The sequence below is a fragment of the Miniopterus schreibersii genome (assembly GCF_964146895.1).
Source record: "Miniopterus schreibersii genome assembly, chromosome: X".
Classification (NCBI taxonomy): Eukaryota; Metazoa; Chordata; class Mammalia; order Chiroptera; family Miniopteridae; genus Miniopterus; species Miniopterus schreibersii.
Genome location: NC_138104.1, coordinates 80,483,448 through 80,499,229, shown reverse-complemented (window position 1 = coordinate 80,499,229; position 15,782 = coordinate 80,483,448). Strand labels below are relative to the sequence as shown.

The 15,782-nt window shown below is 37.0% G+C and overlaps 1 protein-coding gene across 4 annotated transcripts in view; it reads right to left on the bottom strand.

The window, feature by feature from the left end:
* CASK (calcium/calmodulin dependent serine protein kinase) overlaps positions 1-15,782 on the bottom strand; it is a 370,370-nt gene that overhangs the window by 28,515 nt on the left and 326,073 nt on the right. For 2 of the 4 annotated variants that reach the window (XM_081126670.1, XM_081126671.1), the window contains exons 16-20: positions 9,737-9,822; positions 8,612-8,680; positions 5,668-5,736; positions 4,196-4,231; positions 2,353-2,549 (exon numbers count right to left, since the gene is read on the bottom strand). In XM_081126670.1, coding sequence (XP_080982796.1) covers positions 2,353-2,549; positions 4,196-4,231; positions 5,668-5,736; positions 8,612-8,680; positions 9,737-9,822 — 457 coding nt within the window. The remainder of the gene's footprint in view (positions 1-2,352; positions 2,550-4,195; positions 4,232-5,667; positions 5,737-8,611; positions 8,681-9,736; positions 9,823-15,782) is intronic. The other 2 variants (XM_081126672.1, XM_081126673.1) reach the window with 1 other exon arrangement.

Here is a 15,782-nt window from a genome sequence, read left to right as displayed (position 1 = left end):
GATATGCCATCATTTGTTTATCCATTTACCCGTTGATGAAAACTTTAAAAAATTTAAGCCATTCTAATAGGTGTGTGGCCACTGAGTTTTGTTGCTATATTTTTTTTTCATGGAAGTTTCTTTTGGTTCTTTTTCAAATCTTCTATGCCATTAAAAATTTTTCCTGTTCTCCGAAGATATTTTTCAAGCTTATTATTGATTTTTAAAAACCTGCTAAAAAGGACAGTTGTTTAAAAAACTTTGTCCAATATATGAACTGAGTTTGGGTCTGTTTCTATAGTCATTTCAGTTGGGACTCTTTGTGTGCCTGGTTATTTCCACTTGCTGGTCACTGCCCTTGAAAAAGTTTATGTGGGTGATTAGGAGGAGCTCTAAGATGAGGCCCAAGATAAATGCGTTCTTGTGAGGCTATCCTTTTGTTTCTAACAGATACTTGGAACTATTAGCAAAGGGGAAACCTCAAATCAAGTGTATGGTTGGAGTCTCCCTGGCTGTCCCAGGCTGCGTGTCCCTGGCTGTAAATCTATTCAAGGTGGACGGAGGGCCACAATTTTTTGTTCTCCTTTTACTGTTGTATTTTGCTTTGCTCCATGACAAAGCAGCTTTCTCCGCGGTCCCCTGGTGTTGATGGGCTGTAAGGGCATGCTTTCCTGCCTTCTCTTACCCTGGGGCAGAGCCTTCTGCAGACCTAACAATGGGGAAAGGGTCTCCTAACAGATTCCTTTACTTATATGCGCCTTGGGTCTTAACCTTGGTTCTCTGGCAGAGAAGTTTTCAGTAAGAGAAATGCCCTCCTGGCAAAATGGGCCAATTTGGTACTTTAATTTTTATTGCTTTGATTGATGGCTTTTATAGAAAAATTGGTCACTGAGTTCCCCACTACCTTTTCAGCTACTCAATGCTTTTAAGGTAATTTTCAAAAGCGTATTTTCTACAGCACTTTTCTTTTTTTCAGCAGAACTGACTCAAATAACCTAGTCTACCATCACAGGGAGCAAACTTGCTTTCTCCACTGTCATCTCTCAGGATTGCTCCAGAGGATTTGGAGTTCTAGGTATTGAGGAAACATGATTTATACAAATGATCTGACTAGGCAGAAGAGGTCTAGAATCTACATAATTATTTCCAGTGAATGCTCATGGTATATGGTAACATTCAACAATATATTTTCTAAAACATAAATATTGGTAATAATATAACAACATCATCATCATCAAAAGGACTCCTCCTGCTAATGCTTGAACTGTTTCTTGAAGATCAAAATGAAAGACAATCCTAAGTGGAAGGCTGCTACTTCCTCTACCTGGGCCTACAAATCCTCCTGTAAAGTGATGGCATCTGAGGTTCTTATCAGCTCTAACATTCTAAATGTGAGAATATTTTTAGAAAACATGGGATAACTGAAAGAGGCAATCAAATGAGAGTGATTAACTGAGAAATCCCTTTAATTAGTGAGAAAAATACGTGAAAAAGGAGTTATAAATATCTATGAGCTCAATGCCTTTTGTTTCTTTTATAGGTTCAAGTATTGTGGGAGGAACTGGCACAATGCCTAATGGTTATTTTTTGTCACATGAAACCAAACTGAGACATAAAATTATCACTTTTGCATCAGATTTCTGGTAGATTGTCAAAGGACCGACAAAGGTAAAACCGTCAACATTATTCAAAAAATAGTTCAGCGAAGCAAATTGTAACAATAATAGCAGGAATAGACAAGATATATAGTAATCTGTGACTCCTCTCAGTTAAAACTAGTGTCTAAAAACAGTCTGACTTTAACCTGCTTTCAAAGCTCAAGCTGTCTAACAGACACGAATCTAAAGGCCGGCATGGTAAAGAACAGAGCGCCTGACCGCCGTTTCCCTGTAACAGTGAAACACGCTTTACCTTCAAATACCCCGAGTGACTCTGAATCGGGGCGTTTGATTTTTCTGCTGGTGGTGAAGAGGAATAGGGGTGGTGAGAGCGTGCGGAGGGGCAAGGAGCAATTACAAAATTACAAAATGCAATTGCAATTACAAAATGCAATTCTAACAGGACTGAAAGAGCATATAGGAGGGGAGGGCTCTGCAAAGAGACCACGATGTGACAGGGACCCAAGGCCAGCCACCCAGCCTCTCTCTAGACCCTCCTCTCCTGCTATGTGAAACAGATCTGACTGTATAAGCAGGAGGTCACTAGATGCTGAGGATTTAGAATTCTTAGACGATTAACTTGAATTTTGTTTGGCTAGTAGAGCAAGGAATAGATAAAACAGATTTTACACTATAAAACAATGGTATAAAATTGAAAACGAACGGGCAGGGTTTTGTTCTTATTATAAAACAAAGCAAAACAACAAAAACATACCATTCCTGAAGTTCAGGAGAAGGAATGAGACCTGCGGTTCCATTTTTGGAGTTTTCCAGTTTACCCTGCCACCAATTGTGATCATCCTTACTAATAATCTGGATAATGTCACCAACTCTGAATCGAATGCCAGCTTCCTTGCAGGGGATGAGGTCATCCTTGGCTGGGTCATATTCAAATTGTGCTCTTACATAGATCTATAAAACAGGAGTTTGTAAGAAAGGATGCCATGGTGATGGGAAAGAAAACAGTGCTAACCAAATAAGCACATACCAACACTTACAATACAAACAGGACACTAGATGGTGAAAACGAAAATGATGCATGGAAATATAACACAAAAAAGTGCTACCACTAGAAACAATGTACTACTTTTGACGTGTCCGGGTTTACATCTTTGCTGTTTTCATTTGGAGGGAACACTTAAGATGCTTGTTTACTGAAACTAAAGACATAATTTCAGCTTTTACTATGACAGAATAGGCCTATAATTATTAGAGATGTATGCTTACCATTTTAAAATCTGCATATGTTTAGCTGAAGTTACAGATTAGTTGTCATGATCACGTGGCAGCCTTTAAGCCATAAACACAAGCACTCGGGGTAGGTTTTAGATGTAAAGCAGCACATGGTACAAAACTAGCAAGAACACTGTGTTGGTATCTTGCTGTAAAATGCCTACATGACAACTGGCAGTGTGTCTACACACTGCTGATAAACTCGGATGTAATTCAAACAACTTGAAAAGGCATTTAAAAATGGTTTTATTTTTGAGGAAGCATTTAGGCTTTATATTTGTATTTTACTCTTAAAGAGAAATGAATGTGAGTCCTAGCTTTGCCAACGGAATGCTTGAAGTCAGCAGAGTTCAAGGCTTTGAGTTTTAGGATATGTAAATGTAATTATTAATATTATAAAAGGAAACAGACTAGCATATTAGGGGTTATCATGTGGCATTTTATGAATTACTGGATTTCTAAATGCTTTAAAGTAAGGTGCTAGGCATATAATGCTGCATCACTTACGCAGTCCTAATGCTAAACTGGGCGAATTCCATCAAGTGCTAACTTACGCAAATCTGACCTCTAAATCTGATTATTTTTTAATACCACATTTCAAGGAAAAGCCCATAAAAATTCTATCTCTTGAAATTAAATTCGAATACTAATGTTCAAGTCACTGTAAAACCAACCTGAAGGCTTTGGAACTATTGTGTAATTATTCTATTTAAGTTTCTTTTCAGAAATCCAGCCTACAAAATTAACAAGTCTCTGCATTTGCACCTAAAATCCATACTCTGAAGGAGCTGGCACACCGAAGCTTACTTGCCAGTGTTAGGCGGTGCTTAACGTTTCATGTTTGACCAAGAGAGGCACACAAGGACGTGAAGCCAGGACATTTATGTCCTTATTTTTCATTGTGAACAGCTTTTAGAAATATACATGCAAATGCAAATTTAGAAAAAGCCTTCAAATTTCAGAAAATTATTGCTTAAGAATGTTCATTAACATGTACATTCTAGTTATTCTTAGAATTCTAAGAATTTTGTAACCTTTAAAATTTTTTTCCACCCCAGCCAGAGCCTCAAAAGGCTGAATTATTATTAATCACTGACACAATTATCAGGTTGAAATTACAATAACCATCATAGCTACAAGGATGTGAGGGAAAAATCTTTATAGAGAATTAGTCATGTTTAATGTGTTAAAATGAAATGGTACAAGCTCTCAATGCTCAAATGTTATGGTCCAAAATGCAGACATTATGGGATGGAAAGGGTTAATAAAGGATCGGCTATTAGCAGCTCAGTTTAGAGAAGTTTCTAGAGAGGATATCTATTCACCTGTCGTCCTTTTGGTTGGGTGGTTGATGGCAAGTCCTGTAGAATAAAGCCAACCCAGGAGAAAAATTTTCATTTACTTTTCAAGAGTACAAGATAATTGTGTGTTCTGTTACAATATGGTTAAAAAAATGAGCTAGATTTAAGTTGTAAAGAGATAATATACATTATTCCATTTCTCAGAAATGTTGAATTATCAGAAAAAAAATCAGACCCAGGCCATTTAGCAGCAAGCTGAAGAAAGCAGGTAAGTTTAAGCAGAGAGAAAATGTGTTCTTAAGAAACAACTCAGCATCTTCAACACAAAAGCCACTGCAAGTGAAACAGCCCTATTTAAAAAAAAACCCAAACCAAAAAGAGCTATTGCCCTTTTCAACTTAGTCACTGCAACCATTTATATTTTGAAAAATTTGATGGCTATATGGATTTTCACCATCTTAAAAGTATTAAATGTTAATGTTATAATGAATTCCTTTATAGCCTATTTGAAGTTGAAAATAAAAGTAATAGGAATTTTCTTCCATCATTTCACTTACTGATACCATTCCATTTGAGATGATCTGTAAGTTATTTAAAGTTTTACCTGATAACAAAGTTGATATATTTTTATTTAATTTATTATTTTTTGCAAAAAGTTGATATATTTTTAAAGGGCAAATTAATAGAAAAAAGTGATACTGCTGCATTATTAGAACTTGCAATAATTTTAACAGCAATACCAGCAACTTAGAGAAGATTTTGTTACCCCCAAATATTGCATGCTTGCACATGTAAGTGCTTTCATTTGTTTAAATAAACTAAAACCAGTTCTTTTTCTATTTCAAAATAGATAGTTCTGAAAAAAAGTAAAATTCCAAGTTCAAGTGAAAACATAAAGTACTTTGTGTTAAAGATGTGATAACAGCGTGGTTTAAGTGCAGTTTGAAGCCAGTTCCTTTTGCTTTTCATATCCAGGCAAGGTTTATAATTCACAAAAATATGTGCACGTACCACAAAAACAGAGGGCACACCAATTCGTAAACTTAGATAGCGGAAACTAAGACATGTTGCTGATATCACTCAGAATAGACAACTACAAAGCCCAAGAAGACCCAAATGCCTACTCTGCAAAATCTGTACATTTCTTTCTCTTTCTCAGATTAAAAAAATATTTAGAAATTTCAACGAATTTCCATTTGTATCCTTTGCATAAGTTCGAGCAAAGTCATAAATACTAGTGAGGTGACATGGAAATATTCTGAGAGTGACCAAAGCAGTCTTGAACTACGTTTCTTCAAATTTAACTAATGGAAGGGATTTTTATTGAGAAGAAAATGTTGCAAGAGATTTTCCAGGAGTAAACTGCATTGTAGCTGTAGTAGCCTCGTATATCGGCAGAAGACAATATTTCCACTGAACACATGTAACTAGAACACTCATGGCAGGTGGCACCAACAAAATCGTCACACTTTGCCGTGTGAAGCTAGAGTTCTTACCGAAACAGAATTGTTAGTGCTGCTATGACCATTAGCTGGGGACTGTCTGGAAGTGGAAGGGGAATCTCTCTGAAATAAGACACAAGGTTCATTAACACAGAAACCAGCACAGAAACAGATATTCACATTAACAGTTACAACCACAGTCTGACAACCATTTCCTTTGAGGTTTTAGCTGCAAAGGTGCCATGCCGACTTAGTTGCATGATTTTACAGAAGAAAAAAACCTTGCAGTTTAAGATTTATATACGGTAAGTGATGACAGTGTCATTCATCAGCCGTTTCTTTCCTGTCTCCAACATTCTCTAACCTTTGCTTTCTTTAAATGAGACCCAGAAGAGTGACTTGATATTAAAATCCTGTCTAGTGCTGTAAAATGACAAATATTACTATAAAATCATTATGCTGAAGATCCCAACTGCTTAATTTTTATTAAAAATTAGGTTTAAAGTCCGGCTGGACGTGGCTCAGTGGTTGAGCATCGACCTGGGATCCAGGAGATTGCGGTTCGATGCCCGGGTTGCGGGCTCGATCCCCAGCAGGGCGTGCAGGAGGCAGCTGATCAATGACTCTCTCATCATTGATGTTTCTATCTCTCTCCCTCTGCCTTCCTCTCCCTGAAATCAATAAAGATATATATTTTTTAAAAAAATTAGGTTTAAAAAGCATTTAGTAATTTTTTTGGTACCTCAATGTCAAAAATTACTGAATGACTCCATTTGAAGTGAAACTAACCTTCACTTTGAAAAAGACTTCTCATGTTGGAATCACCTTGGGATCTTGCTAGGACAAATATTACAAATAAGGGTAAAAAACAGATATATACTAGAGAAGAAACCTTTATTCTTTAGCAGTTTGATTAAAACAATAATCTTGAGCCTCTGAAAATATTACACTTCTGGCAAAGATCCCAGGAGCCACATCCCTAGACCCTCAACTGCACTCTCTATACTATTCGACAGACTCAAACTCCTCTCCAGGCTCCATTCCCTTATTGTCCAAGTCAATTTTAACGATAAGACCAAGGAGAGGAAGAAAAGTAAGTGTTTAAAAACGTTTTGTTTAGTAGAGTTCTTTGAAACCTTTGAAATGTGCAAGCCTGCTCAAAAGACATGCCTCCAACCCTCACCCCAGAAGATTTAAAGAAAACTTCTGGAACTCGTTAGCCTTTTAAATAATGGGATCCCTTAGATGAACCTTCTCAAATGTCAGTGAGCAGACTGATCTCTAGGTACCACCCCCAGAGACTTCAGTGAGTAGACCAGGGTGAGGGGCAGGAGCCCCCTCTTTTATCAAGGGCCAGGGGGATGCTGATGCTGGTAGCCAGAGAGCCTTCCTTTGCAAAGTACTGCCCTAGCCGGGAAAAGTCCAGCCACAGGCTTGAATTCTGCCAGAGCACAGGAGGTCAAACAGGTCGGGAGTGGGGCTGGGAGAGGATATCCTTTTTCTTACTATTCAGAGGTAAAGAAGGTAAGAGGGAGGCTCTTCTTACTCGAGAGTGTAGAATTTACATGCTTAATACTGATCCCACCCCAAAACGATTTCAACCACTTAAAAAACATAAGAGAAACTTATGTTATGAAACTAATAGTACCTTCTGCTTAGTTAGCGAAAAGGGGGCCAAAATCATTATGTTTATTAAATTTCTTCAATAATGATGAATGGTCTGAGGACCATCTGTGATTTTAGAATATTCAAATGCTTTACATAAAATGTATGTGTGACATTCTCTCTTTCCCAGCAAGGCTAGTGTTCTAGGTAACAAATTTCAAAACTACAAACCCTGGAGCAGAAATAGTTATGCATTTTCTTTGAAAACATAGTATTAATTGAAGTTCCATAAAAAGCCACCAAGAGGAGCTCAAGACCTGATATAAACAGAAACCCCAATTGTCATGGCTCTCTAAAGATACACTTGACAAAACTACAAATCCTTATGCATATCTTCAAAAGGTTTAGAGAAACACAGGAAACCTTTGATTCTTCTTGTGAAATTTATAGCATTGCTAGAGAATGGAAGAAGCATTATAATTTTTCCTTCAACTTCTCAGTACAGATTCAATTTTCTAGATGAGTTCCAATAAGTTACCTGTCAGTCTTAAAAATTATGTGTAGGAAATGTGCACTTCCTACTGATGTACACATACTTGGAAGATGCACATGAAGGAACAGGCTTCAAAAATAATACTCCAGCTGAATGTGCAATGACCGAAGGATGATACCATTCATGCCAGTTTGTATTTCCAAATATAAAAAAAAAAAATTTCTTTTCCAATCTCATTTAATAACCAACATAAAACTGAATAATGCAGGTTGAAAAAGTGGCCATTTCTATAGACTAAGCCCGTCGTAAGAAACTCTGGGGTTGTATTACTCTAGCAAACTTGTTTAAAAATCCTAACATCCTCAGTTTAAACAATTTCACAAAAGGTTGCAAAAAGCCTATATCCCTCTAATAATGTCACTTATCAGCTCCTCACAGGCTTCACATCCATCTAGAGACCTGTTACAATCATGTGAGCGATTCTATCTCGGCAGATAGATTGCTTCTCGGATTCTTGGAAAGAAGAACTAGCTGTGCGATTTCTCAACAAGGGAAGTGAATGTACTTCCTGGAAACATGACTGTAATTCTGATCTTCAATCCCCCCCCCCCCCCCAGACGACTTGTTCTCTATCAAGGCTTACGTCACGATCTGCGGCTTCCCTATAGCTTGCTTCCATTCCGGCCTGCAGAGAGTTCAAGCGCTAAGGAGGTCCCCATGGAAGTAGGGCTGAGCAGGTGGATGGGACCTACTCTGTTCCGTTATCTTTGTTGTAAAATTGGTGTGCAGTGATCAACAGCACAGGCAGAAACAATTTCCCGGAAAGCCAAAACATTCAGCCATGAGCAGACAGTTAGTTAAGAACCCAGAGGAGGCAGGGGGTTTGGCTAAAGCCATTACCTCACAGGACGATGACTGAGTGCGGTAACTTGGCACGATCTTGAAGGTGATACTCCCCCGCATTTCCCGCTGCAGGAAGAAAAGACGGCTTTCTTAACAAACCGACGCCGCGCGACAAGCATGTAAGAAGCCACTGAAAACGTCTGGGGGCAATGAATGTGAGCCAGCCGAGAGCACCTGGGCCTAAAACGAAACTCAGTTACCAAGCAGGGCCTGTTCCTAGTAACAGCTGAGTTGCTCCTGCCTGGGAGAAGCCTGCAGGGTCAAGGCCGACTGCCCTGTCCCTGCAGCAGGCCTCTCACGGTCACCTCTTCGTGGGCATGCATACAGCAGCTCTGAGCGACATGCCTTTCAAAAGGGAATCGAAGCTCAACTGGACAACAGAACAAGCAAATGCACAAAAATGATAGTTGGTAGGCTACGTTGTGATGGTACGCTTCATAAAATTTTTGCTCTGTGTTTCATAATTTGACCTCGTTTTGACTATGGGGAAGTCTGTGCGCTTATGTCGCACTTAATAGACATTCGTACAGGGGAGGCCGCTCTGTTGCGGCGGGAAGAGGGTCTGGGATCAGAGGCCAGAACGTTTCCCTCGGCTTGCCTTTGTGCTCCCTCTCCCACCCCTTTAAAAATCCAAAGCCTAATATGAACACAGGTTTTGGAAATGTATGGTCAGAAATGGCCTGGTCTTCTATAACCTTCCTCCCCTCTCTGCTGTAGAGAAATCCAATAGAGCTGGCTGTGACTCAGCTAAACGGGCAAGAGGTTTCTGACACTGCTGATGTCAGCAGGGTTGAGGTCAGCAAGAAACTAGTTCACAGTTATGCACAGCTGGAAAGGTTTTCTTAAACATCTGTTCGATATAAAAACAGAAGATAGAGGATGAAAGGAGAGCGTGAAAGCCCGCACTGCTAAAGACAGGCAAAACCGTTCCAAAACTCTGTTGCATGTAAACATTTTCCCAGTTGTCAGTTTTCATGAATGTTGTGTAAGTTCAAGTCACACACATGATGGTACCGGCAATACCTTGATTGCAAAAGAATACCCCTTATTTGTGCAATAAAAAGAAAGCTAAGAAACTGAGAGTCAACCTTAGACAAAGAAAAGAAACTTCCATCTACTCACAAGCATTTTTTGCAGCTGTTCGACTGTTTGGTTAGCCACACTGATGCCATTGATTTCTCGAATTTCATCACCGACATGAAGTGTACCTAAGAAATTATAGGAAATTATAAACATGAAATTACATATACTTTTATAATAATAAAACCCAAAGGCAGCAATGTAAGTGATTTTTAAAAATTAAGCTAAATACTGAAGGCCAATATTTCAGAAACAGGTACAAGTTTGGCTCATGAAGTAAACTCTAAAACAGATACATCTACAATGGAAGACAGTTTTGAAAGATGGCTATGGAAATCTGCTCATTTTTCTGAGAGGCAGTACGTATAGTGGTTTCAGAGTACAGTTTCTATATCCAGCCTGTCTGGGTTCAAATCCCAGCTTTATCACTTACTAGCTTTAAGGGCCCAGGTAAGTTTCTGAAACTCTCTGTGTCTCAGTTTTCACATTTATGAAAAGTACCTATCTCATAGCACTGTTGTGAGGATTAAATGAGTTTAATACATGTAGAGGGCTCAGACCCGTTCTTGGCACATAGTAAAGTAAGTACCATTTAAGTGTTTCCTGTAATTTTTATCATTATTATCTAACAAATATGATACAAAGGCTTTGATTTTCAAAGAATTGTGATATGATAATACCTATGTAACACTAAACTTCTATTAGACACACTGCAATATTTTTATAGTAATTTGGCATTTCAGCATCCTGTAATACTTTAACTGGAAAAAGTGACCAAGAACCAATGCATAAATACAATGTTATATAAAGTTTTGCCTCATTTATAAATTGTGCACATTTGTTTACGTACTGACTTGATGTTACAAAAAGCCCACAGTATCTTTTAGAGGCACATTCTAAAATGCATATAAATAAAATCAGATGCCTGGGATTTGCTTCAAAGTAATCCAGGGGAGTGAGCAGTTGGGCAAGTACAGATGAAACTAGTGCAGCCATGAATTAACAATAATTCTAGCTGGGGACTTTTGTGCCCAACATGGCTGATTGGTCACTTAAAAAATTTCTCACAGCTATATCTTGCCTAGGACAAACCTCTTGAAGTGTTACTAGTCTCATAAATGGAGTGCAAATCCCTAAGGATACTTCCTACTTCCATCCCCACTCTCACCTTCACACAAAAGAACCTTGTGAGCTTGATCCAAAGTGGTGGCAAACTAAAGGTGGAATGAAATAGTGGGAAGGGTGAATGCCATAGTAGCAATGCCTGCTGGCTGGATTCTGAGCACTGGGCTAACAGACAGTTAGAGGTGGAACCTGGGATTCTGTAGGAAGCCAAGGCCCAGATCAGTGGCACTCATAGGACTTCCATTGATTAGACAAGCAATGAGCTCAAAAATCAAAGATCACCAAACATACAATAAGGCCAAACTACTATGCGAGCCATAAGAAACAGGAAAAACAGATTTAGGTCCTCAAGGAGGATAGATACTGGAATGGTCAGATGCAAAATATAAAATAGCTATATATTAAATATTAGAAAAAAGTAATGACCCAGTTGCAAGGGTGAGCATGCAATAAGAGATTATCAGGTGTGAACGGACAGATCTGAAAATAAGTATAACAAATGTCTAGTACTTCTAGAAAAGAAAAATATAACTGGTGATATAAGCCAATAAATGGATGAGCTGAACAGGAGTTCAGATATGGCTGAAGAGAGTTTCAGTGAACTGGAAGATATAAACAAATAAATTATCTAGACTTCAGGTCAGAGAAATAACAAAATAAGGAAATAGGAAACAAGAAATAAAAAATAGAAAAAAGATATTAAGAGATGTGGAGGGAATGTTTAACATACCTCTACCTAAAGTTTAGAAGGCAAGAACAGAAAGAATGAAGAAGAGGCAATATTTGAAGAAATAATGGTTGCAAATTTTCTTGAACTGATGAAAACATGATTACACAGATCCAGGGAGAATAATGTGTCCCAAACAGGATAAATAAAAAGAAATCCATGCTGGGAGGTAGTGAAACTACCGAAAATCAAAGACAATGCTCTTAAAACATCCAGAGAGAAAGGAGATATCACCTACAAAGCAAGGACAATTATAGTGACATCAGATTTCTCAATATCAAACAATGGATGCCAAAAGATAACAGAATGGTTACCATCAACCTAAATTTGGGCTAGCAGAAAAAGTAATCTTCAGTACTGAGGCTAAAGTAAAATATTTACAGATAAACACCACCTAAGAGTGTTTATCAACAAGAGACAAGCAGTAAAGGAACTTCTGAGGATGTACTTTAGGAAGAAAGAAAATGCTCCCCAAAGGATGGTCTGAGATGCAAGAAGGAATGGTGAACAAAAAAGGCATAAACATTTATGTAAATCCAAACAAAAATGGTGATATATTTTAATAGTAATTTCAAATTTGTGGATTTAAAACAGGATAGAACTGGAAAAGAATAATATATGTTAGGTGATGAAATTTAGTGTTTCATTGTCTTTATATTCTTTGGGAGCAGGATTAAGACACTTTTTCTTTAGTATATTTAAAGTTCAATACATATAATAAAATTTCAAGGTAACTATCTAAAAAATAGAAGTAGGGTACTGAAATTCTATACTACCAGGGGAACAAATGAAATAAAAAATGAACAAGGAGACCAAATAGAAAATGGAATACACATAAATAAAAAGGCAAGATGACAGTAATCATCACAATAAATATTAATGGACTAACCTTGCCCATGAAAAGATAGTGATCATCAGAATGCATTAAAAAATGAAAAACCTAGCTTTAGAAATGTTTGGAAGAGATATACAAGCACAGAGTGGTTGGAAGTAAAAGGACGAAAGAAGACATGGTATTAAAAACTAAAATAAAGCTGGAGTAACTATATTAATATTAGATAAAATAAATTTTAAGTAGAAAGTATTATTAAGGATAATGCTTACCAGGCACTTCTATTCACCTAATAAATATATAAATATATAAAGCCCAAATGGAGAGATCTATAGGTAGAAATAAAAAAAACACTACTATGATGAGATATTTTAACAATTATCGATAGGTCAAGCAGACAAAAAAATAAGTCAAGATACAGAAGATTTGAACAAAAAAGTTAACCTAAGGCAACCATCATATAGAGAACTCTACATACAATTAAAGAAGAAATATTCTTCTTAAGTACACATGGACCATTTACAAAAATGATTAAAGTGCTACCAATTTTTACCTCTTAATCTCTTCATCTTTTTCACCCAGCCCCTCAACCCTCCTCCCATCTGGCAACCATCAGTCTGATCTTACCATTGACTTTTTATGTTGTTATTTATCAAACTCTAATTTCCTAATTTCTAAATAGTATGTCTCAACAAACCTCAAAGAAATGGTGTCATACAGACCACATTTTCTGACCACAGTGCAATTAAGCTAGAAGTAAATTATAAAAAGATAAACAGAAAATCCTCTTAAATGTGGGTAAAAAAACACTTCTAAATAACTTATGGGTCAATGAAAAATATCATAATAGAAATTTAAAAATACTTAGAAATGAATTACAATAAAAATGCTTAATATCAAAAGTGGTGGGCCTAGCCGGGCATGGCTCAGCAGTTGAACATCAACCTAGGACCCAGGAGGTCGAGGTTTGATTCCCGGGCAGGACACATGCCCGGGTTGCGGGCTCAATCCCCAGCAGAGGGCGTGCAGAAGGCAGCCGATCAATGACTCTCTCATCATTGATGTTTCTATCTCTCTCTCCTCCTCTCCCTTCCTTTCTCTGAAATCAATAAAGATATGTTAAACAAAAACAAAAACAACTGGTGGGATAAAGATAAAACAGAATTTAGAGGTAGAGTTTAGTATTAAATACATATATTAGAAATGAAGAAAGACTAGAATAAGTAAACTAAGTATCTAATTTAAAAAGTTAGATAAAATTGATAGAAAGAAGGAAGAAGATAATAAAAATTAGGTCATAAAACAATGAAATAGAAAATAAACATACAATTAACAGAACCCAAACTGGGTTTTTGAACAAACCTCTGGCAAAGCCAGTCAAGAGAAAAAGGACAAGGCACAAATAAGCAATATTAGGAACGAATGAGGCGACAATTACAAAGCCAGCAGAGAATAAAGATAAGAGAACACTATAAAGAAGCTTACTGCAATAATTTAAAAAAAAATTAAAAATTTTAAGGAAAATGTAATTTACCAAAACTCACTCAAGATATAGAAAGCCTGAATAGCCCTATGAATGTTGTAAAAAAAAAAAATATCTTTCCTAAAAAAACCAAAAAACCAAAACCAAAAACAAAACACTGGGCCCTGATAGTTTTATAGGCAAGTTCTACTAAACTGTCATGGTATGAATCATTCCAATATTATACAAAGTCTTTCAGGGAACTCACGAAGAGAAAAGGCTCTCTAAGTCATTCTATGAAGCCAATGTAACTTTGACAATAAAACCAGACAGAGAAACACAAGGAAGGAAAATTAACTACAGGCCAGTCTCAGTCATAATTGCAAAATATAAAATCCTAAACAAGACATTACTACACAGAATTGAGCAGTAGATATAAAAGTTAATACACAATGACTAAGCTGGGTTTAACTGAGAAATGCAAGGGGGGGTTTATCATGAGGAAATCTTTAAAAGTCATTCACCACGTTAATAGATAAAAGGAATAATCAAATGCTCATCTCAACAGATACAGAAACAGCACTTGATAAAATTCAGACCCCAATCATAATTAAAGTGCTCAGCAACTAAAAATACAAGGGAACTTCCTCAGCCCTAATAAAAAATCTACAGTAAACATTGGTCTTTGTGGGGAAACACTGGAAAGCTATCCTAACCAGTGCAGTTATCTAAGAAAAAGAAATTAAAGAAATGATGATATTGTGACTTTACTGAATTTTCAGCAAATGATTAAAAATAACAAAAAAATCATACTGGAATCTAAAACCGAACGTTTTTCCTGTGCGAGTGTTGTCCACTCCCTAAGTCTGCAAAGATTCCCCTGAAGGCAACAGTAATTAATGCCAGACACCATCTCTGCACACAGCTAAAGAGGACAGGAAGGCCCTACAATGCTTACAGTGTTACTTCTTGCTCTCTGGGGTTAAGGAAAGAAGGTGTTAAGCACAAAAATAACCTGATATCAAAGAAAGGAAGTTTAATTTTTGGACAGGAGAATGATTTTTGGATCAGGCTCTAAGTACTAGTGCATATAACTCAGCCCTTTCAAAGAATGAGCCTAAATCTACATGTCCTAGGTCAACAAAAATCCACTTTCTCAAAAGATCATTCTTTGTTTACTTCAGTCTTTATTGAACTCCCTCCTCCGAATGACTGTACTCTACTCTAGCAGGTATTAAGAACTTAATCATAAATTTGATCTCTCTTATTTTACCATTGAAATTTAAAAATTTTTAAATTTTTCTATTACAGTTTATGTTCAATATTATTTTGTATTAGTTTCAGGTGTGCAGCATAGTGGTTAGTCAATCATATACTTTAAAGTGTTCCCCCTGATATTTCCAGGACTCGCCTGGCATCATACACAGTTAATACAATATTACTGACTATACTCCCTGTGCTGTACTTATATCCCATGACTATTTTGTGACTACAGATTTGTACTTAATCCTTTCACCTTTTTCCCCCAGTCCCCAACTCCTCTCTTTCTGGCAACTATCAGTCTGATCTTACCATTGACTTTTTATGTTGTTATTTATTAAACTCTAATTTCCTAATTTATATATAATATATCTCATTCCTGAAAGAATGAGAGAGCAATTCTTGAACTGTCATTTAATTTTTCAAATATATATCTTATACTCCAGAATAGACACCTTCCATACATCCTGTGGCCCACTAGGATACTTCGCTTTATCTTTCATGACCTCTAATAAGTCAGGATCTGAACAGTGATTCACAGATGCTCCAGAAACACTCTCTTTCCATTATCTACAGGCTGGAGCATGTGTAGGTGAATAAGAACAAATGGAGGCCAACAGCGATTAAAACCAAAAGATAAACGGATCATTTATATGGACCGTATATTTAACAGATATTTTAT